At 45.8% G+C, this 25,945-nt stretch overlaps 2 protein-coding genes across 5 annotated transcripts in view; both read left to right on the top strand.

Annotated features, from left to right (window-relative positions):
* Positions 1 to 17,429, top strand: part of GLG1 (golgi glycoprotein 1) — an 83,022-nt gene extending 65,593 nt beyond the window's left edge. The window contains exons 12-26 of the mRNA XM_062007304.1: positions 277 to 414; positions 1,204 to 1,290; positions 2,175 to 2,237; positions 2,913 to 3,026; positions 3,434 to 3,522; positions 4,379 to 4,496; positions 5,470 to 5,562; positions 6,114 to 6,251; positions 7,307 to 7,430; positions 7,759 to 7,901; positions 8,136 to 8,237; positions 8,890 to 8,997; positions 9,636 to 9,756; positions 11,615 to 11,721; positions 12,260 to 17,429. Coding sequence (XP_061863288.1) covers positions 277 to 414; positions 1,204 to 1,290; positions 2,175 to 2,237; positions 2,913 to 3,026; positions 3,434 to 3,522; positions 4,379 to 4,496; positions 5,470 to 5,562; positions 6,114 to 6,251; positions 7,307 to 7,430; positions 7,759 to 7,901; positions 8,136 to 8,237; positions 8,890 to 8,997; positions 9,636 to 9,756; positions 11,615 to 11,721; positions 12,260 to 12,427 — 1,713 coding nt within the window. The 3' untranslated portion in view covers positions 12,428 to 17,429. The remainder of the gene's footprint in view (positions 1 to 276; positions 415 to 1,203; positions 1,291 to 2,174; positions 2,238 to 2,912; positions 3,027 to 3,433; positions 3,523 to 4,378; positions 4,497 to 5,469; positions 5,563 to 6,113; positions 6,252 to 7,306; positions 7,431 to 7,758; positions 7,902 to 8,135; positions 8,238 to 8,889; positions 8,998 to 9,635; positions 9,757 to 11,614; positions 11,722 to 12,259) is intronic.
* Positions 17,430 to 17,540: 111 nt separating this feature from the next.
* The window catches only part of PDPR (pyruvate dehydrogenase phosphatase regulatory subunit), a 28,626-nt gene continuing 20,221 nt past the window's right edge, over positions 17,541 to 25,945 (top strand). Inside the window, exons 1-7 of one of the 4 annotated variants that reach the window (XM_062007379.1) lie at positions 17,541 to 17,592; positions 18,385 to 18,678; positions 21,246 to 21,379; positions 22,780 to 22,861; positions 22,953 to 23,116; positions 24,608 to 24,729; positions 25,554 to 25,671. In XM_062007379.1, coding sequence (XP_061863363.1) covers positions 18,452 to 18,678; positions 21,246 to 21,379; positions 22,780 to 22,861; positions 22,953 to 23,116; positions 24,608 to 24,729; positions 25,554 to 25,671 — 847 coding nt within the window. In that variant the 5' untranslated portion in view covers positions 17,541 to 17,592; positions 18,385 to 18,451. Of the gene's footprint in view, positions 17,593 to 18,384; positions 18,679 to 21,245; positions 21,380 to 22,779; positions 22,862 to 22,952; positions 23,117 to 23,167; positions 23,243 to 24,607; positions 24,730 to 24,968; positions 25,046 to 25,553; positions 25,672 to 25,945 lie in introns of those variants that run through there. The other 3 variants (XM_062007380.1, XM_062007381.1, XM_062007382.1) reach the window with 3 other exon arrangements.

Genomic DNA, 25,945 nt, shown 5'->3' with positions numbered 1-25,945 from the left:
CATTGCATTTTGAAAGCAAAGTGAAGGTTGAAGAACAGGAAACTTACTTTAGTGGAATAAAAAGAGCTTCCATCCAAACTAAATAGAGCTCCAAACTTTTGGAGCCTGGATCACTTGTAGGGGCCCCAGCAGGCTCATGCTGAGCAGTACAGGACTTCTGTGCTTTCTGGGATTGCTGATGGTGTTTGTGGTCCCTCTCACCACCTGACATCATCTTATTTGCATTGTATGGATTTGGGGACCCCATATGTTAAATGCTCATTGTCCTCTTTGCAGCTATCACGAGAGTGCAGAGCAGAGGTCCAGAGAATCCTCCACCAGCGTGCCATGGATGTGAAGCTGGACCCAGCCCTTCAGGACAAGTGCATGATTGACTTAGGGAAGTGGTGCAGCGAAAAAACAGAGACAGGACAGGTAGTGTACACAGTAACACTGCTGATTCATTTGCAAAGCTGGAGGAGTGGCAAGGGCAAAAAACAGGCTAAAAGGACATCTTCTTGTTAGCTGACTATAGATGACAGTATATTAAAAATGTGTGTAGTTTGAAACATCCTACGCTAGACTGAGACATGGAGGTGGTTTGCAGTAGGTACAAAGCTTCTTCATAGCTTTATCAAGTTCAAATGTGTAGTGGAATGAGAAGGGGGAAAGGGGTAGTTAACAAGGACTTTAATGAAGCAACACCCCACACACTCTGACTCCTATTTGTAATACTCTATTATAAGCTTGACATTTCCCAACATAAACTTTATCCCATTTCCACTTGGCAAATGCTGACACACTTCCTGTGTTTATACAGAACTGAACTAACATCTGCTGGTACTTAACAAACTTTCAACAAATACTTTCATGTTCAAGTGCTGTGCCCTAGCATAGCTGTAGGGCAGGAGCCATCCAGCAGCAGTTGCAGTAGAGCATGCACAGTTGTCTCTTCAAAGTGCCCATCATAGCTTGTAGTTTGAGTGGTGAAACTCTCACTAAGGTTATGTGAAGGACAAATGAAATCTGCTATTTCAGAAGTGAAAGCACATCATGCAGGTTTTGAGAACAAGCAGTAACATTCTACACCAATGTATTCTGGGAGTATGATTAAATGAGACTTAGGACTTCACAAGGAGGAAGTTTTGCATGTGTTAAGTATTTCAAGCCCAAGTTTTCAAACTGGATTCTGGGATCACACACTAAAAATATCTGGTTTTCTAGGAGCTGGAATGCCTTCAGGACCATCTTGATGACTTGGTGTCTGATTGCAGAGACGTTGTGGGAAACCTCACTGAGCTGGAGTCTGAGGTGAGCAGTTTTCAGCCTGGGATAAGGGGAATAGTTGACCATTCCTAGGTGTGTCAATTTGATAGTGATGAAGAAGAGTGAGGTTATAGTAGCTGCAGAGATGCACCTCTCTGGGATCAAGCAGAGACCAGCCATTCTAACCTATACAATGTAAGTTTTCATGTGAGATTCTTGAGGAAGAAAATTGAACAAGAGTTCATCATTTTTAGGCTGGTGATGACATTTCTCCAGCTTATAATAGGTTGTGGTCTGAGGCTGAAATTTCCTACACAGATAACCCAGTTACCTTTAGTACAAATCAAGATATGTCATGGCATTTCATCTTTTGAACTTGTTTGCAACTAGTTTTGAGTTCCGTATTGCAAAATTTTTTGGGACAAGGAAGGAAGCTGCAAGAATTAACTGCCAAGTATATCATTAGGGATTTTCAGAGGTCTGCAGCTTTACTTACTTTTATGAGACTGCATGTTTGACAATCTTACTCCAGACTGTTCCCTACCTCTTAAACTTTACCTTGTGCTCTAGAAAAAGGTTCCCTCCAGTGGTTACAAAATGGTTTGCTTAAAAATGTCATGAATCTTCAACTCCTGCCTAGGTATAAGGTGATTGCTGGTGCTATAGCATCCAGTTCAGAGAAGATTGGCTGAAATATCTAAGCAATAAGTTTGTGTGGAGACAAGACTCTTCCCTTAAGCTAGAAGGCTCGTCTTGCATTTGCCATGTTGGCAGGAGTGAACTGTAGGATTTACAGAACTGAAGGGCAAAGCTGTCTGGATTGCATCTTGCAAAACCCTGCAAACTTGTTATCACAATTTTTTTTTTGAGAACCTTTTTTTGAGAGTCCTTGTAAAAATAAAAGATTTCATGATGTGTGTTTTCTGCAGGACATTCAAATTGAAGCCCTTCTAATGAGAGCATGTGAGCCCATCATCCAGACATTCTGTCATGTGAGTACTCCCTAATAGCGTGACTATCTTTGGGGCAAAAAAAACACTTGAGTGGAAAAGTCAGAGGTTTTTAGTTTTCATTCTTGATAACACTTCAAAAGCAAAACCAGAGGTAAGCAGTTACAAGAGTCTCTAATTAAAGAAACACCTTAAACTAAAAAGTCTTAGTTACATCTACTACTTCTGCTGTTGTCAGAGCCCTAGCATAAAAGCTAGAGTTTGAAGATGAAAATTGCCCTGTAATTGGAAAAATCACTCTTTACAGTTAGTTAAAAACTACACTTTTTCCTTTTCCCTTGCTTGCAATCTGTGTGTCTAACCACTGTGCTCTGTGCAGCTGCACAGCATTGCTGAAATAACTCCTTACATTGCTCCCAGAGTTGAGTAGTTACATAGCAATGGACATAACTGTAATACTTCATGTAACCAATGAGTGTCTGCAGTATGTTCTCTTGAGTCTAAAGTGTGCACGTGCCAGAGGTGATTCTTGTCTAAACTATATCTGTAAATACTTGCATGGTACAACTCTCATGTGGTCAATTTTATGGTGAATGGAAGTTCACAATATAGCGTGGCACTGTAAATTCTGTTGTTTGCTGCTCAAAGTGGGCTAAAGGAGCACAAAAATCATGACTTAAGAGCAGCTCATTTTGAAGCCTTTCGTATCATCTTCAGGAGGTTGCAGATAACCAGATTGATTCAGGGGACCTGATGGAGTGCTTAATACAAAACAAACATCAGAAGGAGATGAATGAAAAGTGTGCAATCGGAGTTACTCATTTCCAACTGGTAAGCAACACTCTTCTTGTCAGTGGAAGCCTGTCCTGTTTGTTGAGGGTGTTGACAGGTATTAGCTAATTTTTAAACCCCTCCTTCTTTGATTTCCCATAGTATTTTATGTGCTTTTGTGAATTCAGACAGTTGTACTTGTGTGTCTGGTCATAAATGGTCACTTCAAGAGAATTTGTTTTCAGACACTCCTTTCCTGGTTTATAAGTAGATAGTGTCTCAGCTTCTTCATCAGTGCAGCATCTCCCTTTTGCTTCCCCATTAACAAGTTGGAGACAAAAGCATTTGCTGATTGTATGATTCAACAAGTGTTCTTTTGGGCAGCACTTTTCTTTTTCTGTGTCTTTTTTATTCTTCCAGGTGACTAAAGTTGTGGTGGGGTGTTTTCCCCCATTTCTCTCTTGCAGGTTCAAATGAAAGATTTTAGGTTCTCATACAAGTTTAAGATGGCTTGCAAGGAGGATGTGTTGAAACTTTGCCCCAACATCAAAAAAAAGTAGGTAGCACCTGACCAAACAACAATCTGATTGTGTAGATACACACTGAAGTTATGTTTCATAGGACAGAAAATGCTGGGCTCCCTTTAAAGGCTGATTGTTTGGTGGGTTTTCCCTTAGTAACTGCATTTTCCAGCTGCTTAGGGTAGAAGCAGTGCCTGCCTTTTAAAATTACTTCTGCTTTACTCTTACATACAGGCCTGTCCTCTTTATTTTCCATGCTCTGAGAGTGGTTCCAATTAGTAGACTGCATGGCCCAGAATGTTTTGTATCCTTGTTAGATTCATTGTCTTCTTAGATGCAGGCTACAGTTGTTCTAGTTGCTGATCTGGGAAGGGAAAATATCCCACTCCTATTAGCTAATTTATTCTTTTCAGTGAAGGGGATTTTTTTAGGGGCCTACTGCAATGATGTAAGGCTAAATTGCAGATAAGGTCAATCCTGTTAGTGGATAGCAGGACTATTTGCATTTTATGATATGAATGCCCTTCCCATAATGCACAAATATTGTTTACAATGCCATGTAGCTATTAATCTAGTTCTGAGACGAAGCAGAGATTTGCTTAAGTGCTCATGTGGTTTAAGAGCAGAGATGTTGCTGGGCACGGGTATGGTGGGATTTTGAATGTGTTCCTTTCTGTTGGACTCCAGTTAGATAGCATCAGCTTTAGGTTTTAATTTGGATCCAGTTACTCTACACAGAGCTCTGCCCAAGCTAGAAGTAAGCAGAGAGGCTCAAGGACTTTGTTGTGTTTGGGTTCTTGAGATGGATTTCTTTGATGTGGTGATCCAACACACATCTTGGCCAGTCTAAGTGAAGGGTATATGAATAAAAAGGCATTTTCTTTTCTACAGGGTGGATGTAGTGATCTGTCTGAGCACAACTGTGCGCAATGATACTTTGCAGGATGCCAAGGAGCACAGGGTCTCTCTGAAGTGCCGCAAACAGCTGCGTGTTGAGGAGCTAGAGATGGTAAACATGCATGAAACTCTTGCTTGATCTGCCTGCTGTTCTGGCAAGGTCCTTCAATTAAACCTTCCTGATTTGTCCACCCTGAGGGGAAAAAAAAGGGAAGCTCATTTGTAAGATATATCTAACTTATTTTTTCCACTCTTCTTACAACATGAGGCTCAATTGCCCTTCACGGTCCAAGTAATGATTATCTACTTTAATGCCTTAAATATAGTCTCATGAAGGCTAAGGCAAGCTAAATGGTCATTGGAATTTCAGCTAGAAGTGATTATGTTTAGTGTTAGATAGCAACGTGCTACACATGCTGATGGCCTTAAAGTCCTCTAGGAGAGAATAAAGGCTTCATTTTACAGACTCAGGAAACAAGCACAGATGAAGCAACTCAACTCCAGCTGCTCTAAGTTACCGAATGAATAAATAGGACTAGTATTTGTTCTAGTAGGAAAGGCTGCCTCTCAGCTTCCTGCTGCAGTGCTTGCAGCAATAAACTCTTAAGGTCTTTGTTGAGTAGAGTGTTAAAGCTTTGCCTTAAGTAGGCCCATATCAGAAGAGGCAGCACTTCTGCCTTCATGTGGAGTCACTAAGAGCAGGAGACTTCGTTAATATCTTCCAGATGACCAAATAGACGGATGGCTATTAGTATGTCCTTAAGCCTTCATGTGAAAAGGTTTTAACTGTCGTGGACATTGTGTTGAGGTCGTTTTGGGAGGAGCAGTGGAAACAACTTGCCAGCTCTAAAATTCAGTTTAAACTCCTTCAGTGTAAAAAGCCAACTGATCCACTGCATTGATTCACAAAGTTAATTTCCTACTAACACCACTTCTCACACCTGAGACCCTTAAATTCAAAGCAACTGACCTGCCTGTTGAGATTTCCTTGCTTTCTCTGAGCAGAGGCCTTAGTTAATACATTAACAAAGTAAGATAGTCTTTGGAGTCTGTCTTGAAAGTTCACAATGTAATTTTTTCTGCAGACTGAGGACATCAGACTTGAACCAGAACTGTATGAGGCTTGCAAAAGTGACATCAAGAATTACTGCCAAAACGTGCCCTATGGCAATGCTCAGGTAATGGGTTTTATTAATAATTTACACTTTAATTTCTCCTTTCATTTCCTGAAGAACACTTTTGCCCCTGTGAGTGCAGCGTTAGATTTTCATTTTGATATCACTGAAATCTTTTGACAGTATTTTGGAACATTACATTTGTATTTTTTCCCTGGTTCACAAGCATGAATAGTGGGTGAATGTGATGCTGTGACACCTCATTCTTCAGTTCTTGTGAGTTTTAAGCTATTAGCAGCTGCTTACTGCAAATGTCACTAAAGATTTCTTGGGCGTAATATCTGCAAGGTGAGGTTTGGGGTTTTGCAGTAAGTCCAGGTGACCCTCTTCATTTCACTAAATATTTGTGAGAAAAGATGAGTTTAAAGCAAGTTCTAAAGTAAAAGTAATGACTTCATCAAAAGTCTAGGCATTGGGAACTTGACTGTACAGATCAGGTGGAGGTGGCCATTAGGGGAACACATAGCTGTGTGTTTTGAGCAGCATATGACAGTTGTTCTGTTGTTCTGAGTCATATCAATAATGTGACCCTTGTGATTGCAACACTGTTGTAGATCATTGAATGTCTGAAAGAAATTAAGAAGCAATTGAGTACTCGGTGCCACCAGAAGGTGTTTAAGCTGCAGGAGACAGAGATGATGGATCCAGAACTGGACTACACACTCATGAGAGTCTGCAAGCAGATGATTAAGGTGATGGTAGTGTGCTGGTTTAAGAGGGTGAAGTGTGGATATAAGAGCTCTGCTGGTTTGGAACTTCCTATGAAGGCCTGTTGCAGGGCTGCTGTGTTGGTTTGGAAGTGTGATTTCTTTTTTGCAAAGTAATCCATTTCTTAATTCTGAATCAATCTCAGCTTTATCCATGGCTCTTCTCTTTCAACTTTATTTTCTCCAAATACCTGATCAAAGCCTAATGGATTTCTCAACTGCTAGCAGAATTGAGGAAGTCTGTGCTGAGGGTTCTTACACAGTTTTCATCCAGTCAGTTTGGATTTGGATTGGCTTTTAGCCAGGGTGAAGAATTTAAAATGACAGAGGACTAACACCTTCAGTTCACTGCTGAACCAGTGCACACAGACTTCCACTGAACTGATAAAGCAGGCAGAATCATGGAAAACTTCACACTACAAATGCTGGCTTAAAGTGGTACCATGTGAAAAGCAGCAGTGAGTGTTAATACCTGGCACTCTTGTACAGTAGCCAGAATTGCAAGCCCTGACACACTAGTTCGTGTGGTCTGTGTGCACTACCCTGAGTCTGTGTTGTGGACAAAGCAGGGCATCTGAGAGATTGCTCCCCAGTACAGACTCATGCTTTTAAAAAAAGACCTGTAATGTCAACAAAATGGTGAGGATTGGAAGATGCAACAGCCTTGTGTTACACCCACAGAATTAGTTTCTGACAAAATAAATCAGTACCTTGGTCTGAACTTTGGATAAACTTGTTCACTTCTGACTAATTCAGGGCAAGAATGGGCAAAATAGTGCCAGTGAGCTGTGCTCTACTTTCTGGCTCTATATGGTCTTACTTTATCCTGAGTGTTACTAATGAAGTCTTTACCTGTTGCTTTGTCCAGACAGCACTTAGGTAGAACACCAATACATGTAGAGACTTCAGAGTCCCTTTCCAGTTTCTTAAGTAATGTGAACATAGTTGGGTATGAGACCCAATTTGATGGTTGTTTCTTGCAAAGTGTCCTGTAACTTTTTTCCAAGTGCTTAGTAGTGAAACTTGGGTTTCTTTTGTAGCGATTTTGTCCAGAAGCGGACTCAAAAAATATGTTGCAGTGTTTGAAACAAAATAAGAACAACGAAGTGATGGATCCTAAATGCAAGCAAATGATCACCAAGCGCCAGATTACACAGAACACAGGTACTCTCATCTGAAATAAAACCTTAACTTGCCTACTTGAGCTGTTGAGTGGTCTGCATTTGCTTTGGTTTATTCTCCTTCGTGGTTGTCAGTGACTTTGTTGGAACTGACTGTATTCAGTCAAGTTCTTGAATGTGTGTTATTGGAGCCACTTCATTCCTGAAGCTCTTGCCTCACAAGTTAGTTAATTCTGATTTTTCCACAAAATGAAATGTATTGGTGGTAGATGTCATCCAGGAAACTTAAGTCACATTTCTTTTGGAGTGTTATGGTCTGTAATGTGAAGAGATGTAGGCTCTAATGAAGTTGTCCCATCTTTCCTGATTAGATTACCGCTTAAATCCAGTGCTCAGGAAGGCCTGCAAAGCAGACATACCAAAGTTCTGCCAGAATATCCTGAATAGGGCCAAGGATGATACAGAGTTGGAAGGGCAAGTCATCTCATGCCTGAAGCTGAAATATGCAGACCAGGTGAGTAGAGCTTGTTTGGTGCATGCGAATGATAAACTGCTGAGCACCACTCATTGTGTAATAAACCAAGCTTGGGTCTGTGATGTGTTCAGTGGACGTAACGTGCTGGGTGGACGTACATGAGTGTTTCTGCTTGTATACAAGTGTTACAGAATGCACAGGTTAAAATGCAAGGTGATGGATTTATGAGGATGAAGGTCATCGAGTGGGTTAATGACTTTCTCCGCTTAATAGCGTCTCTCTCCAGACTGCGAGGACCAAATCCGAGTGATAATCCAGGAGTCAGCTCTTGATTACCGGCTGGATCCCCAGCTGCAGATGCACTGCTCTGAAGAGGTAGGAGTAGCAGCTCCACAGCTGCTTTTGCAGGATGAAAACTCCCTTCACATTTCATGAAATGCCTCATGTAACAGTTTGTTTCTTAAGACATGAACTCTCCTGATTAAACAAACAAAACCCCCCTTTGAACTGCTCCTAGCTAGTCAGCTTTTCTGCTTTTGACTCTGCCCAGTGTGCAGGAACTGCAGCTTCCTGTGCAGGGCTAATGCTGTGTAATTTTTTTGTCATCTGTGATGTCAACAGTACTTGTGACTGTGGAAAAGCACTGCTTTGCTGTTATTAAGAAGTCTCCGTGTGTTCTCTGGTCATGTTGACCTTAACGGGAATAGTCAGATTATTGTTGTTTGTTTTTGATAGCTGAATCAGCCTTGCCATGAGTATTGCTCATTTCCTAGCTTAACATTATTTTAATGCTCTTTTTCTCCCTGCCTTCCTCCTCGATACAGCAATATTGACTTCTTGCTGTTGGGTTTCAAAGGGTATGCATATTGCATGAGCCAAGCTGTGTTCGGCTCTGGGGATTCTAGGGGGGGGCAAAAGCATCTCGTGTTCTCTGGCTGCTCCCTGTGATTAACTAATGTATTGAGTTATAAGTGTGCTAAAAGGCAGAATCATTACCACTTCTGTTAAAATACCTTTTTCAAAATAGATTTCCAGCTTGTGTGCAGAAGAAGCAGCAGCTCAGGAGCAGACTGGGCAGGTGGAAGAGTGTCTGAAAGTGAATCTACTGAAAATAAAAACTGAAATGTGCAAGAAGGTAAAGGAAATACATTGAATGTGCTCTAAAAGGCATCCCATCCCTGCAGAAGCCTGTGGGTTGTTTTTCTTTTTTTCCAGATCCCAGCCCAGACCATGTTCTAGATAGTATGAAACCAGAGCTCTGCAAATTGCCTTACACATCTCTGTTCTGGCCTGCAGTGATTCAATTTGCTTTCAGTTTGCCAGTGCAAATTGTGCCAACAGTGCCTCCTTAGCAATTCCAGGCTTGGATCCCTTCTTGGTTTATGGATGCTGAAGTTTCCTATAACTAACCTGTGCTCTGTTGCTGTCTGTTGCAGGCTTCCTGAGTGCTGGGCATGGCCTGGGCACTGCCTGTGGTCAAGGGCTGTAGGAAGTGCCCAATGACTGTGGCACTTTATTTCAGTTCTTACTGAAGTAACTCTGACATAGCATTTTGTATTTTAGACTAATACAAGTCTTTTAATGAACATGACTGTGGTAACCCTCATAAACCAGGACATTGAATCCAGCCTAAACCAGCATTTGTATCATTATCCAGGGACAGGGGTGGTTTTTCACTGGATTTAAAAAGATGATGCAGCTCAAGCATTGAGCAGTATGAGCTTTGTTCTCTCTCCTTTTTTTAAGATGTACTTGTAATCTCTCTCTCCCCAGGAAGTGCTTAACATGCTGAAGGAAAGCAAAGCAGATATATTTGTTGACCCAGTGCTCCACACAGCCTGTGCCCTAGACATCAAACACCACTGTGCTGCCATTCCACCAGGGAGAGGGCGCCGTAAGTGCTCGTGCTTTACTCCTATAACCTCTCAGTCCTAGGAGCCTTAAGCTGCATTTTCTTACCAACGTTATCTTAAGTATGAGATGCTTCCACCTGTCCTTTGTGGGTAATGAGGTAGAACAGCTGCAGTGCTAGTAGATGCCACTAAAACATGGGGATCAAGAAGTCCTTCCTGGTGTCCAAGGCGAGACCTGTTCTTCAATCCTGATGTAATGTTCTGCAGCCTTATCTGGAAATGTAATGAGTGTATTTTATGTTCCATCATTCCTGTGGTTACTGACAACAGCATGTGGTACCAGATCCCATCATTCTTCTATTAAATCCCTCCACAGCTAAATCCCATTGAAAACGAGCCCTTGATACACATGGACTGAAGTACATGGACTCGTTTTCCAGTGAGGTTTATCTCCCACCCTCTATCAACTTCACAAGACACAGCTCACAAGCTTATGTATGACATTTTATCAGACTGTATCAAAACCTTCCCTAGAGCTAAGCTGCTTTTTTTACATGAACACGAGTTTGGTTTCATGAGATTCATTCTTACCTAATCCCCTCGGTCCTTCGTGTCACTCTTTGTCCGTGGTTGACTTATTTGTTTCAGTAATTTCAACAGATAAAACGAAGCTCAAGTTCTTTGAGATTTCCTTTTTTTCCTTCTTCTTCACTTAAACATACCAGTTTTTTCTTTTCCAGTTACAGAGAGTAGGTAATCTTTACTACCCTTTCTAAGTTCACATACTAGCTACAGGCTTTGAGACTCCATCAGCTGTTCCAAGTCTTTTAAGACTGAGTTCAGCAAGTTCAGACCACTTGAAACATAATTTATTTAAGTATTTCCAAACCCATTATTTTCCAATTTGAGGTCAAGCTCTTGCACTTTGTTACTGTCAACTAGTTGGTTAGTGTGTCTGGCTGTTTAAGGAAAGCTAGTGGGGAAAAAAGAGCTTGAACTTTCCCATCTTTCCAAGTTTATCTGGCATTAAAAATAGCAGCCAAGTGTTTTCCTGATCACAATCTTTCATACTGGTTACTGAATGCCTTTCAGAAATTCTGGATATCCTTTCTTTATTCCTGTTGCATCATAATCCTTTTGATGTGTGTCCTGGCATGTTTGCACTGAGGGTATGCAGAAGTCTGTAGCTTAGAGAGGAACCTGCCTCAAACCGTTTGAACTGACAATTGTGTGGAGCTCGTTTTAAAGTTTGCAGTCTGTTTGTTATGAACAAAATAACTTTTCACTGCAGAGCAGAAAACATCCAATTAGGGATTATTCAAGTAAGGCAGTCCAAGTACAAAATACAAAGTTTTTTGTCAGTGTTGCATGTGAGCATATAAAAGAGTTTATGGGTTGGCCAAGCTGCTCCGTAGGCACCCAGAACATTGTGATCCCACTTCCTATTCTCAGGACTGTGTGAAAACTCGGGAAGTTAAAACTTTCCAAAACATTTTGTTGATCAAGAAACCCCTCCTGCCAAGCCTGAGGAGATAGCACTGTGTTTTTTTCCTCAGCTGAATTTGATCTTTGTTCTCTCTGAAGGGTAGTGGCACAGAATTTAGAGTACAGCTCGCTGAAGGTGCAAGTTTATAAGACTTTATAAATAATCTTGTACACCTTGGCTATGTACTGTAACTTCTTTCTGGAAGTCAGAATTCCTTGTGTCTCAAAATGCAGTATTAATCGTGAACCACAGTGAAATTGCTGGCTTCAAGGACATGAGTGGGCTCTGTAGATGGTCTGTTCAGGAAGCTATGTGACTGTCAGCCTCTGTGAGAATTGCTGTGTCCTTTTCTAGCAGCCTTGTTGTTGAAGCCACCATTGCTGTTGTGTAACACCATCTCCTGCACATTACAGAAATGTCATGCTTAATGGAAGCTCTGGAAGACAAACGTGTGAGGTTGCAGCCTGAGTGCAAGAAACGCCTTAACGATCGCATTGAAATGTGGAGCTATGCTGCAAAGGTGAATGCTGAAAGGATTTTGCATTGGATCTTTCTTTTGAGAGCTATTTACAAAAACTTGAATGAAGTTCTTGTCCTAAATTAAGCATTTTGAGATTGGTCTAGAAAAATGGCAATCAGGCCTCCTTCTTTGAACTCGTATGTCTTATGAACTCCTGTTGTCTGGGAGGCATCCTCAACAGTGCAGCACTAATAGAAATCATAGAATGGTGGGGTTGGAAGGGACCTTTAGAGATCATCCAGTCCAGCCACCCTGCAGAAGCAGGTTCACCTAGATCAGTAAAGTCTGTTCTGTGCACACGGGGCTTGGTGTCCTGTACAGAAGCTCTGGGGCAATGAAATAAGGTCAGCAGAACTTACCATGGTTAAGCAGCAGCTCTTTCAGATGAGTCATTGGAGGCCTGCTTGTTGATGGTTCAGGCCAAGTCTGATGATGTCAGGAGGCAATAGCAGTACCAGAGGCTAAACCTGATGAAGGCCAAGGCTGAAAGTGGTATGGAAAGCGCAGCTTGACTCATTTATTCTCTTTTCACCTCCAGGTTGCCCCAGCAGAAGGTTTTTCTGACCTTGCCATGCAAGTTATGACCTCTCCGTCCAAGAATTACATCCTGTCTGTGATCACGGTGGGCATCTGTGTACTCTTCCTCATCGGCCTGATGTGTGGACGCATCACCAAGCGGGTGACAAGAGAGCTCAAGGACAGGTAGAGCCTGGATTGCCTGCTGAAGAAATGCCTGCCCAGTGCCCAGTTTTGTACAGCACTCCTCTGTATAGTCTACCCAAACCCCCTCTTGTGAGAGGAGAATAAAAAAAGAAAAAAAAAACACAGAAAAAAAAATTAGAGCAGCAGCAGGTGTTGGCTCAGTTTTCCCATCCTGGATCCTCATCCACAGCATCTTCATCCTATGAACGTTTGTGTGCAACATTGGCAGCCCAGCCAGCAGCTTTTGTTACCCCTTTGTTAGCAGACTCTGGTTTACCTGCCTGTAGACAAGTCTCTGTTGTACTGTTGGAACTGCCTTCACTCTCCAGATCAGACTGATAACGACCTGCAGCTCAAGCAGTTTTTAAGTAAATTTTTAAAGAAAGACATATATCTGCATACTGACTGTATGATTTAGGTAATGGTTCATACTGAAAACTAGTCATCCTCTGTGGCTGGGTGAAATTGAGGCAGGAAACTTAAGGGTAAATTGCATCTTACACCACAGTTGGCCTTGTTTTGGACATCTTGCTCATCTTACCTAAAGCATCTTCAGAGCATAGTCTTGGACAACCGAAGGGCACCAGTCGCTGGTGTCATCTCCTAGTGAATATCCTGCTTTTGTGACTGTGGATTTTTGAGGGGGCTGGAAAGCTGTCCTCCCTTTACTCCTCTGCCACTCGCAAGATAGAATAAAATACTGACCGGGATCAATTACTCACGTGAGCTGTACAACTTGTATTGCAGTAAATCAAAGTCATGGTGTAGCCATGAGGCATGTGGAGCCTGTCAGTAGTGCAGTGTTGCTGTCAGGGGGCAGGAAGCTCCCTGATCAGTCACACATTTTTTAATACTGGTGACACAGTTAAGTTCTAACACTCCTTTTGTTTTATCTTGCTGCTGCTAAGCTCCCTTGCTGCTGTTACCCTCCCAAATTAGCTGGCTACAGATGATGTTGGCTTGCTGGCCATACTGTGCTGTGGGTGATGCAGAAAGCATCTGAGCACTCAAAATGCTCCATCTGTAAAACAGTTATTTTGTGGGCTGTAACTGGCCTGTCTGGGTCTTAATGGCTTGAATGGTAGCACCAAAAGGCATTCTTTGTTTCCACAGCTGCAACTGGTAGCGATAGTAACTGGTCTTTTGTGGGATATAGGACCTGGGTGCTGGTCCAGAAGGCTGAGCAGGAGTGGATGGGAGAATAGTGTTGTGTGAAGGCAGAAGCATCTGGATCTTTAAGGGAAATAGCTTGCACCTTGTTACCATCCATGTGTGCCATCCTGCTGTGTATAGCTACGCTTCCAGAACCTGATCTTCTCACCCCAGACCCCAAAGAAGGTGCTGCAGAAAAGCTGCAGCACTGCTTGTGGCCTCTTCTTACCATCATCTCTGTTCCTCGAGTACAAGGAGGTGTGAAGGTCAGGAGCTGTGTGCTTTGGCTGAAAGATGGAGCATGTTGGTGAAATCCAGGAGCATGAGGGTCCAGGTGCACAGTAGGATGTCCTTCATTTGCCTTTAAGATGTGCTCACCTACTTGTGCTGTGGTACAAACCATGTGCCCAAAAGTGTCCAACTTCAGGCTAATGCTTGAACCACAACTTCATTTGCCCACTTAGTGCTCTGCTAGGTGAGACCTGACATTTCCAGTTATCCCTGTTGTTTTCTAGAAGAGCAGTGTAGGAGATTTTGAGACATTTTGGAGCGTGGACCAGCTGATTCTGATGCTGCTGCCTGTACAGAATGGCATCTACAGAATACTGTGAGTTTTTGCTGCAACTGAAGCTTTTTGCAGACTTCCCTTCACCCCACTCTGAGCATGGACAGCAAACTGTTAGTGATACACTTTTAGACTCGCTGTGCTGATGAGTCTTTCACAAACACTTCTGGCTTTATATCCAAGTATTACAAACCCGAGGCAAGCAGTAGCAAAAGCCTGAGCAGGGGTGGTTCAGTGGGGTGGTTAGTGCCTGGTAGGATTGCAGTTATGTGCTTAGGTAGAAGACAAATGAAGCCTGCATTCTTTCTCTCACCTCAATTCCCTGTTGCTGCCAGAGCTTAGCTGCCCTCTGGCAATGTGAAGTGGAGCAGAAGAGGAATGGCCAGTTGTGTGTGCAGCACCACAAATGTTAGTTTGGCAGCTGGACGTGGATTTTGTTTCACTTGACAGTGTCAAAATGACAGCTGTAGAGATTGGGGGGGGGTTGTGCAGAGCTGCAAGGGAAGTGGGCTCTTTGGGCAGCACTGCTTGCTGGGTGTGAGTTCTCCCTCACAAAATGCCTATCAGAGGGCTTTATTTAAACTGTTGTGACTTTTTGAGAAGGCATTTTGTAGCCCCAGTAGCTCAGAAAGCCTAATTAGATGGTTTGTTGTCTAGAAATAGCATCTTCCACTAAAGTCCAAAGGAAATTGCAGTGAAAATTGTAGGTTTGTAGCCATAGTTCTGAATGTAAACTCTGTTGAGCTCTAAAAGTGACTTTCTTTACTTTGAGATATAATGCGTTCTGGTTGGTTTTTGCTGTTGAAATTGGAGAAGGTTGCAGGAAGGAGGCCTGGACCACTGAATGAGGAGTCTGTGGGCTCTGGTGGTGTTAGTCTGGTCAATGGTGTTTCTGACTGTCAGCAGGCTCACCTGGGAACTCTGTATCGGTGTGAGTGCTGTGGAGTAGCGTAGGTATGTGTCTGGAGGCGCTCTGAAGCAGTGCTAGGATCTGAACTAAATCTCTGCATGATTCCCTCAGATGGCTTTTGTTGCTGTAAGGGCACAGATCCACCTCTTAAAGGTATGACACTGGCAAAGGGGCCAGGCCATTTATCACTGAACATTTTAAAATGGGGCCTCCTGCCACTAATGACCAACTGTGCTTTTTTTGTGATTATAAATCTACCAATCCCAGTCCTGAAGAATCCTTCTTTTTACATAAACCTAAAAATCTAGAGGTTTCAAAAGCACAGGAGCCCACACAAGTATTCTTCCAAAAATAACCTGCCTGTGCCGTTGCCAGCGCAACATCTTGCCTGCAGGTAACCATTTCCCATTGCAGGGAGAGAAAGAAAGAAAGAAATGGTTGTAAGAAACACTGCTGTTGCCTTGATCTTGAGGAAGCCTTTTTAATTTCTCTGATCTAATTGAGAGAGCTAGAAATGGCTGCCGTCAGCCTGGAGAAGAGCATTGGTGTGGCAAAACTTGGGGTACCCTGACCTGCACCTCTCAGTGGAGAAGGCTGCCTTCCCCAGAATGCAGCTCAGGAGATGTGGGGGTTTTGAGTGTTTTATATCATCACCACAAACTCTTCTCTCTTGGGAGATGTGGCATTGCTGATGCTGCTGGGGATGCATGGAGAGGGCAGGTGGCTGGGACCTAGCAAGGCATGCAGCTCTCCATTTCCCCCCTGTTGCTGCAAGGGTTAACAAGTGGTGTTTCCTAAAGGATGGTGTTCAGCTGACATGAGCAAGGGGAACTCTGCATGAAGTGCACCTTGTTACTTCGCTCCTGCTAGCCAGTTAGTGTTCATTCCTCTTGACCTTAGCAAGCTTATTTATTGTTTACCTTGTGAGTCTTCCTAGGTCTTTTTGCAGAGTTCCACCTCGGGGTTCTCCTGCCTCACCTCTGGTGTTCAGGCTGCTGGAGGAACTCAGACATGAACAAAATTCCAGACACCTTGAGTGTTGTCCAGCAAATCCAGTACCCTCATGTCTGTGTCACTGGAAAAGCCCTCACAAACTCAACATCATCCTGTAACCAAATGTAGGCCTTTCACCCAGAACCTGACACTGAAACCCACACCAGTAGAATCCATCTTGCTCTGAAAGAATCCTCAGCAAGTGCATTGTGTGAAACAGAACAGAGAGGAGTGGGCATCTCTACAGAAACTAACTGCAGGTGGGCCCAGAGGGAGGAGATGTGCCAGGCCAGGAGAATCTCCCTGATCCTGCCTGGAGAGTTGTGTTCAAGTTGAATGGCAACTTCTGTTGAAAAACTTTATTATTTAGTTGCAAGAAGACTGTAGTACTTTTTTTTTGTTTACTTTATTGGTTTTGTTTTTAAAAGGAGTAGTGTTGAGGTGTGTGTGAGTGCATGGGTGTGGTATGAAACCAGAACGTTTCACCTCGCATGTCCATCCCTATTGAAGGTGCAGCTCTGTGCTGTGCAGCAGTGGTGTCTGTTGGTATAAAAGCCCATCTTTGATTATAGGGTTTAACATCTCTTGGGTACAGGTGTTTGTGCTTGGGGGCCAGACGTGCCAGCTCACTCCCACTGATGAGAGGAGGTGAGGTTAGAGAGGACCCAAACCACAGGTGTACGGGAGAGAACTCGGCTGGTACTGCTGGTTCTGTCCCATACTGGTGGGGTTCACCACCGTGCCCACTCTGTGGAGCTCCCCAGCACTGCCTGCCTGGGACAGGGAGGAGTAGTAACATATTGCCACGCACTGGCCAAAGGCAGATCGCTCTTTACTCCTGCGTAACACCCACATTTCATTCCGTAGCAGCCCAAAGGCAAATGATCCCTTCCTGAGTGAATCACTGCACCCTGGTATGGACTGAGCGGCGGGGCTCTGCCCTTGGGAAATGCAGAACTAGGGGGAAAAGGGAAAGGTGTGGCTTTGGCCTGTGTGAGGGGAAGCTGTGGCTGGTCTTGGTGCCAGAGGTGGGAGCTGGGTTACCCTATGGGACGGCACGGCCGTGTACAGCAGACCCAGCGGATTCCTATTGTACAGCAGAAGCTGTTTGAACTTGGTCTCATCTCTTCTTTTCATTTTAAATGTGACACGGCTGAGACTTTCTTTGTACATTGTTTTCCCTGTCTGTGTATAAACCCGGCCCGTCTCGTTTGGGGTTTAGTTTGGGGGGTTTTGGGTTGGTTTGTTTCGGTTTGTTCATTGGGTTTTTTTTTTACATGTCCAAGCTGTGTAATTTTGAGATGTTCCTGAGGTTCTGAACATAATAATGTGCATTTTTTCTGTACAGATGACCCGGGAGAGTTTAATAAACAGAGTCTGCAGGTTTGTACTCGGTGTGGTTCCTTGGGGCGCGGCGCCGCCAGGCCCCGCCCGCCGCGCTGCCCGTGGGCCGGCGCGGGCCGTGACGCGGCGCGCCGCGGCGCCTGTCGTGCGGCGGCCGCAAAGCGCGGAAGGTCAGCCGGGCCTCCGCCGGGCCTCAGCCGCGCAGGTGAGCCGCTGCGGCCCCGCCGTGCCGGGACCCCGCCGTGCCGCGGCCCCGTAGCCCCCTCCCGCCCCCCGCCCGCCCGCCCGGGGCTGCCCCGCTCCCCGCCGCGCCGGCTCCGGCGCTGACACACAGCCCCACACGGCACTGTCCAGGTCCCGGTCCCGCCGGACCGCTCCCCGCCCTCACACCGCTCCCCCTCGGCTCTGCTCGGAGCGGAGCGGCCCGTGGCGTGTGGCTGCGCTGCGCTCAGAAGCCCCGAGCCCGCAGCCCGCAGCGGGGAGCCGCGGCCGTGCCCCGCTGCCGCAGCCGGAGGGCGCCGGGAACGTCCTTTAGAAAAGCTAACGTGTGCGAGAGCGTCCCTATTCTGTGCTCGGGCTGCTCGGACCGTTGGCTGTCCCTTCCCCGGGTAAAAGCCTGACAGCGTTACTCAGCCTCACTGGCTCTGTATTAACCTCGGCCTTTAGGAGAGGGTTTGGAGCGTGTCGGGGGCCTGCAGGCTCCCTCTGAGCTGCCTCTTGTTGGCACGAACATGTTCCTGGTGTTCTTTTCCAGCTTTCATCAGGTTCTTTCCTCACTGCCATCAGAAACGAAGCTGTAATGCTCTGGGCCAGTTTCGTGATTGCACTTTAACTCTTCCCAGCAAGACTGTCCTTTGAGGGCTGAGTAGCTGCTGTCCTGTCTGTCTGCTCTGCAGCTCTCGCTGCCCGCTCATCCCCGATGCCCGTGCGACACTGGTCCCTGCCAGCCGTGTCCGCCCTAAAAACGCGATAACACGACTCGTCTTTTCCTTCCTAGAAGGAGCAGGACTGAGGCGAGGTGTGACCAGGGCCCAGGTGGGGCTGTAGTAGCACTGACAGCCAGGATGTTCCTGCGCTTGCTGTCGGATGTCCGGTGGTGGGCGGCCGACCCCAGATGGAGGAGAGCGACCTGCTGCTGCCGCAGCGCGTCCAGCGCCGCAGAGCCTCACGCGCTGCCCTTGCCGGCGCAGGCACAGGTTGTCATCTGTGGTGGTGGAATCATGGGCACCTCCGTGGCGTATCACCTCTCGAAGATGGGCTGGAAGGATATAGTCTTGCTTGAGCAGGGCAGGTAAGGAGTCCTGGTAGCAAAACCAGAGAAACAGGGCTGTGTACTGTGATCATAGAATCACAGAGTGGTGGGGCTTGGAAGGGACGCTTAGAGATCATCTAGTCCAAGCCCCTGCTAAAGCAGGTTCCTCTCGATCAGGGGACACAGGAACGTGTCCAGGTGGGCCCTGAAGCCCTCCAAGGAAGGAGCCTCCACACCCTCCCTGGGCAGCCTGGGCCAGGACTCCCTCACTGAAACACTGAAACAGTTTTTCCTTATGTTTAAATGGAACTGTTTGTGTTCCAGTTTCATCCCACCACCCCTTGTCCTGTTACTAGATACCATTCAAAAAAGGGATGCTCCAACCTCCTGACACCCACCATTTAGATACTTATTGAGATCCCCCTCAGTGTCCTCATCTCCAGACTGAACAGCCCCAGTTCCCACAGCCTTTCCTCATAAGGAAGATGCTTCAGTCAAATGCAGTGGGTTATTTCTGCCTCTCCACCTGGACTCAGGCCCATGGGATAAGCTTGTACTGAACATGAGTAGCATCGTGTACTGCTGCTTTTCAGACACAAGACAGGCCTGCAGGGTGAGAGGTATCCCTTGCAGAATCACGACAAGAGCCTTGGGTTGAGGCCAGACTTCCACACAGGCAATTCACTTTATCCCCTCAGCAAGACAGGGAGAAAATAGACTGAGGAAAGGTGGCTCAAGATAAAAGACTTGGAGAATGCTTGTTTGTCACTACTGTGGGTAAAAGAGTCTTGCCTTGGGGAGAATTAATTAAAGAAGTTCTTTCATGCTGATTCAGGTGGTGAGAAACAAAACCCAGACATTGGAATGCCCCCTTTCCTTTTCCGATGCTGGATTCCAGGGTCCCAGTCCCATCCAGGAAGCACAGGGGAAGAGTGCTGGGAGTGCACCATTGTGGCTTCTCCAGAGCTGTGGCTCCTGTCAGGGGAACTCTGCGCTGGCATGAGCCTTCCATGGGCCCCAGTTTCTCCAGAGGATGCCCTTGTGCTCCCATAAAACACCCTGCAGCTGGCAAAGAAGGGCTGCTTGTAGAGAAGTGAAAATCCATGTCAATCATCCAGCCCCTGTTGACCATCTCTAGAAGCAGGGTGTGATGTGTATATGAAACATTACACCCTTAGTAAAGCTTGAAAGAGGTGGCGGGAGATGGTTATAAGCAGATGTGACTGAAGCAGCACCCCGTAAGGTGGTTAAAGGGCTGGGATCACCAGCTGGTCTGTTGCAGGATTTAGTGTGTGGCTAAAGGTGAGTCTGGGTGTGCTGCTGGGGCAACTGGCTCTGCAGCCTGGGGCAGAGTGTGTAGATGCTGTTGAAAGCTGATGCTGCAGCTTTCAACCTGTTTAGATTTCTGCTTCTGAGGTAAAATCAGGGTCTTTTCATTAGGCAATTTGGGGACCTTGGGTATGAAACTGGTAAGGTTTCAGTGGTTTGAAGAGCCTTCTGTTGCAGCAGCTTCTAATGCCGTGGGTAAATGCTGCACTGTGTATTTATTGTTTAGCTTAGAGCTTCCCTCTTGGGGCTGCCCTGGTGAATAACGAGCTGTGCTCCTGTGACTCGGTGTGGCAGGGCAGTGGCCACTGTCAGGCTCTTCAGAGCTACCACGAGAGCAAATTGGGATGCCTGATCTGAAGAACTTGTGAGCAGAGTCCTTCTGAGTGAAGTTAGGCACTAAGGCTTCATTTGTAAGGGAATATCATCTTTACTGCCTTGGAGAAGGATATGACTACTGCAGATCTTCATTCAAGCTCAGCCTGTGTGTGTGCTCAAGGGGAAAGAAGAACATTGCCTTCAGGGAAATGGCTTGTGTGAAGCACAGCGTGGTGAGGCACTGAGCAGGGATGTAGCAGCCTTACTCAGCTGATTCTGAGGCTGAATTTTGGAGAGGATATGGACAGGCTAGGCCAAAAGCAGCTGTGTCAAAGGCTCACCTGGGCAGATGGGAAAACACCTTCTTCGGCAGCAGTAAATATGACAAAGTATTGTAGAAGAAGGTTTCAAGGGAGGTACTTAAATCTAGTTGTCTTGTCTTGTCCTGTCTGTGCTGGCAGGATGGTTTTAATCTCTACAGCTGCCCTTCACCAAACAGCGAGATGAATGGTGGCTTAGGGACAGTCTAAAAGGCAACAAGAAACACAGGCACCAATCTGTGGCACTGATGAGAGGGACTTGTTCTTCCTGTGAGCTGCAAAGACACAAATCCAAGTTAATTTTAATTTGAGGGAAATCCTGATTTGCAGAAAGAAAGAATCAAGTGGGTAGGTTGACTTAAGTACTTTTGTTTCAGAGGCTTTCTTCGAAGATCTTCAGTGTTCAGGACTAGTAAAAGAGGATTGGGTTTGGAATACAATGTGTTTCCAAGAGTGAGAGAAAGGAGAAGCCTCCTAGAGGTGGCATTATCCCTGCACCATCCAACTGGCAGCTTTTGGTCTGGTCTGGTCTGGGGGAGAGGTTACTATCCAGTCAGTGTCCACAGAGCCATGGGAGCAGTCCACCAAGGTTTCTGCCCTGCCAGCCCACTGGAGCCTCTTCTCCTCTCACCACTGCTGCAGGTTGGCTGCTGGAACCACTCGCTTCTGTGCTGGAATTGTGAGCACAGCCAGGCACGTGTCCATAGAGCTGAAGATGGCAGACTATTCAAACAAGCTCTACCAGCAGCTGGAAGAAGAGACAGGAGTGAAAACAGGTATCAAAAGTGTCATCATATGGGGAAACTGAGTCAAAGCATCAGCACCAAAACACAAGTGTAGCTTCATGGTGTCTTAAGTGTTGGTGGTTCCCATTCAAAAATAATAGATTTGAACAGAATTGGATGCAGAGGAATCAAATAATGGTGGGAGTTGGAAGGGACCCCTACAGCTCATCCAACCCAGTTGCTAAAGCAAGTTCCCCCTCAACCAGGGGGCACAGGAATGTGTCCAGGCAGGTTTGGAAACCTCGCGAGAAGGAGCCTCCACACTCTCCCTGGGCAGCCTGGGCCAGGGCTCCCTCACCTCACAGTAAAGAAGTTTTTGCCTATGTTTAAGTGGAACTTTTTGTGTTCCAGCTTCTTTCTGTTACTGCTTGTTCCTGTCACGTGAGACAGCAGAAAAAAATGTCACCTCATCCTCTTGACAAACACCTTTTAAATACTGGTGTTGATGAGGTTGCCCCTCAGGCTTCTCCAGGCTGAACAGTCCCACAGCCTTTCCTCCTCACACAGATGTTCCATCCCCTGATCACCTTGATAGCCTTGCACTTGCCTCTCTCCAGCAGTCTTCTGTTTCTCTTGAACTGAGGAGCCCAGAACTGGACACAGCTGCGTGCAAATAATGTAGCCAGAAGCTTGGGAAGAAGGGTATCAGATGGCAAACCAAAGGCAGGCTGCCTGCAAACTGAGACAGTTTTTACATTGTCTGTAACTTGGGCAAATACAGGTGGATTTTCATGAGGCCCCTAAAAAGTATCTTGCAGTGACCAGAGCAAACTGGTACATTTTCTGCACAGATTCACTTCTCAGAAAGAGAAGGTGGCCAACTGAAGCACAGGCAAAGCGAGGTGCCTTACGCTAATCTCACACTGCAAACACAAAGAAAATGTGTTGAAATTCTCCCTCCAAAACGCTCAGACATTTGCTTGATAGGAAGAACTTGATCTCTGAAAGTTGTCTGCTGACAAGGGCTTGTGATTCGTGTCAGACTGCACAGAGGTCAGTAACTGTGCCTGTTAAGATCAGTGTTAATCTCTTGCAGGTGGTGGAGTCACAGAATGCCTGTGTTTAGTTGTTGAGGTTTTATTATTGTGAGTAGTTACTGGATCCCTTTTTTTGCCAGTAACCCCTCTCTCTTTTATGAAGTACCATGTGTGAAGTTCAGTTCTTTTATAAACACAAGTACATGTAATAGAACACAGGTCAAAATGAAACTGCTTTTGTGAAAAGCTGACTAAAGCAGTTTCTCATCGCTAACTGTGGTGAGTTACCTGGGGTCTGGGCCTTGCAGGCTCCTGCGTAGGGGAAGTCTGCAATGATCTTAAAGCAATGGGCTTGAGATCAAAAGGAGTTCAGGAGCCTGTCCAAGTCTGACTTGGCTTTGGTGTGTGTCACAGGGTACACGAAGACGGGCTCTATTTCCCTGGCGCAGACGCAGGACCGGCTCATCTCGCTGAGGCGCATTGCGTCAGCGCTCAGGTACGTGGCAGCCCGGGGCCTGACGGGCCCTCAGCTTGCGCCCGCTCTCCTGCGAGACTCATGGTGGCTTTGTTCTTCCCTTCTGCGGCAGTGTAATGGGGATACCTTGTGAAATCATCACCCCCAAGCAAGTGGCACAGCTCCACCCACTGATCAACATCCATGACCTCGTGGGGGCCATGTATGTGCCGGAAGATGCGCTTGTGTCATCAGCCAACGTGAGCCTGGCACTGGCAACGGCTGCCTCCCAGAACGGTATGAGCTCTGTCCTGCACAGAATCACAGAGTGCTGCGGGTTGGAGGGGACCCCTAGAGCTCATCCAGCCCTACCCCCTGCTAAAGGAGGTTCCCCTCTCTCAGGGGGCACAGGAACATGTCCAGGTGGGTTTAGAAACCTCCTGAGAAGGAGCTTCCACACCGTCCCTGGGCAGCCTAGGCCAGGACTCCCTCACCTCAGCACCAAAGGACTTTCTCCTCCAGCTTGTGCATGTTAGCCCTTGTCCTGTCACTGGGCACCACAGAAAAAAGACCATCCCCATCCTCCTGACACCTGCCTTTAAGTATTAATGAGGTCCCCACTCAGCCTTCTCCAGGCTGAACAGCCCCAGGTCCCGCAGCCTTTCCTCCTGACACAGATATTCCATCCCCTCAGCATCTTGGTGGCCCAGCACTGGCCTCTCTGCAGCAGTTCCCTGACTCTCCTGAACTGGGGAGCCCAGAGCTGGACACAGGACTCTCTCATCTGAATTTTTCCTGTATGTTTAAGTGAAACTTTTTTGTGTTCCAGCTTATGTCTCATTATCTTCTTTCCACAAAAGATAATGACATTCTGCATCTCTCTTGGTATTCTGAGCACTGAAGGCCAAAACCTGGTTATTTTGTAACATTCAGATTCTTTAAAGTCTTCTTTTTTCTCAAAAAAACAAGCTGATTTTGTTCTTGTTTTAGCACACGGGATATTTACAGATCTGCTCTGAATGACTGAGCACCAGTTCATTGTCCTTACTGGTTATCTGTTTTTCTCTGAGTAAGCACCATGCTCTTACCATAAAAACAGTCCTTCCCAGAAGACTGGGCTCAAAATTACACATCAAAAGAGTTTTAATTACCTAGAAATGAAAAGATGTGACTGAGCCCCATGGAGTGCTTCATTGGCTGGGAAATGGATTTGGAAGTTTTGTGCTGTGGCAAATTTGGAGTGGTCTAAAAGTGGGAGAAAGGTTGGAGATAGTAACAGAGATGGAGCTTGTTAAGGATGAAAGTCCATCAGATGGGAAGAAGCTGCTTAGGAAGATACCTCTCAATTTCTTTTAATTCAGCTTTTTTTTTGCATGCTGTTAATTGATATTTTCCCCCAGAGTGACTGGTGTCCCGTCAAGAGCCAGTCTTGCTCTCTGAAACTATAGACTGTGGCGCACAAAGGAATTGTAATGGGAAGAAATCCATAGTTGAGACTCTTTTTGGGGTTTTATTTCATGTTATTGGCACTGGGGTGTATTTATCACCCAGATTGTCATGTGGGAAGCAGCACTGTAGCTCTTCACGGCCTTTAAACTGTGTAGAAGTGGCACGGGTGATGTTTTCCAAGCAACAGGGGTTGAGTTAAGAATTACTGGGTCAAGACTAGAAATTTGGTCTTAAAGAGAAAATCAGCGTTGAGGTTGAGTTTTAAGGGCTTCATGTTTATGAGCCTGACCCATTTAGAAGGAAGGCTCATGTTATCCAGAGGTTGCTCTGTCCCCTCAGGTGTGCAGATCCACGAGCGGACCAGCGTCAGCCACATCTCGGTGCAGAAGGGCCGCGTGGCCGCCGTCGGCACCGACCGAGGACAGATCCAGTGTCAGTACTTCGTCAACTGTGCTGGCCAGGTTGAGTTCCTCCATCATTTTCTGTGTTTCCCCTTTAGTTAAGAACCTGTGCACTTTCCTCAGGGGTTTTTCCTTTTTTCTTTGTACTTTTTAAACGGTTTGTGCTTTGCCTTGGTTTACTGGCATAGACCAGAATCATGGACAGCAGGGGCATGAAGGAGGAGAGCAGTGCTTGCTGTTTGCCTGCACCAAAGGCTGGATGTTAACCTGCTGAGGAGCACCCTGCAGCTTCTTGGTACAACTCTGCCCATGGTCTCTTTCCTGGGGGGTGCACCCTTCTGACAGGAAGAATTTTGCTTTGGCCCTTCGTGAGACAGTTAAGTCTCTCTCTCCCCTTTTCTCCCTCTCTCTCACCATCCATCCCCCCAATACCTTTTTTTTTACCTTGGTGCCATGTCTTCTCCTCTGTGAAAGTACATCTGACAGTTGCTGTTTCTGAACTATCAGCTGGCTGTCCTGATAGTACAGGATCTTAGCAGTATCAACACCTAAATCCTGACTATTCTGCTTCTAGAGGCTGAGCCTAGTGCTGGCTTTGGTGCACAGATCTTAGTTTGCTTTTGTGTTGAAAGTTGATGCTTCTTAATCTCGAATCAGGACCCAGCTTTCCTTGATTTTATGTGGAGAGAGTCCTGATCCTAAACAGTTCAGATTTTAAGAGAAAAGAAATCCAGATTTGTTTAAGGTTTAGGAGACTGAACCAAGTCTTACTTGGTCTTTTATGAAAGCAAAGCCACAGAGGTGACCTGTGCTTTTGTCCTGCCTGTTTTTATTGGAGCTAGTTTTAGTCCTTCTCATTCTGACCTGTACTTCTTTTATTTCAGTGGGCCTATGAGTTGGGCCACTCTGGGGAGGAACCAGTCAACATCCCACTCCATGCCTGTGAACATTTCTACCTCCTGACACATCCTTTGAAGGAACCTCTGGCAAGCAACTTACCCAGTAAGGATTCCTCAGCTCTTCCTCCCTTTTCTTGGTGAATTGTTCTGCCCTTCCAAGGTGACACTGTAGTTTATGACCAAAAGGCTGACCACAGGGTGTTGGTTCTCAGCTCATTTGGGATTGTGAAGTACATTCTAGCTGAATTGCTCTGAATATCCTCTTTCAGTGGTGGAAGGAATCTCTTTCCTTACTCTTGGGTAAGCTTTTGCTGCAGAAATTGTCCTTCAGACTCTGTCAGCTTAGCAGGAGAATGACATTAACTGAAGTTTGACTA

This window comes from Colius striatus, chromosome 14, assembly GCF_028858725.1.
Source record: "Colius striatus isolate bColStr4 chromosome 14, bColStr4.1.hap1, whole genome shotgun sequence".
In the NCBI taxonomy this organism is placed as follows: Eukaryota; Metazoa; Chordata; class Aves; order Coliiformes; family Coliidae; genus Colius; species Colius striatus.
This window is presented reverse-complemented; position numbering and strand designations above follow the sequence as displayed.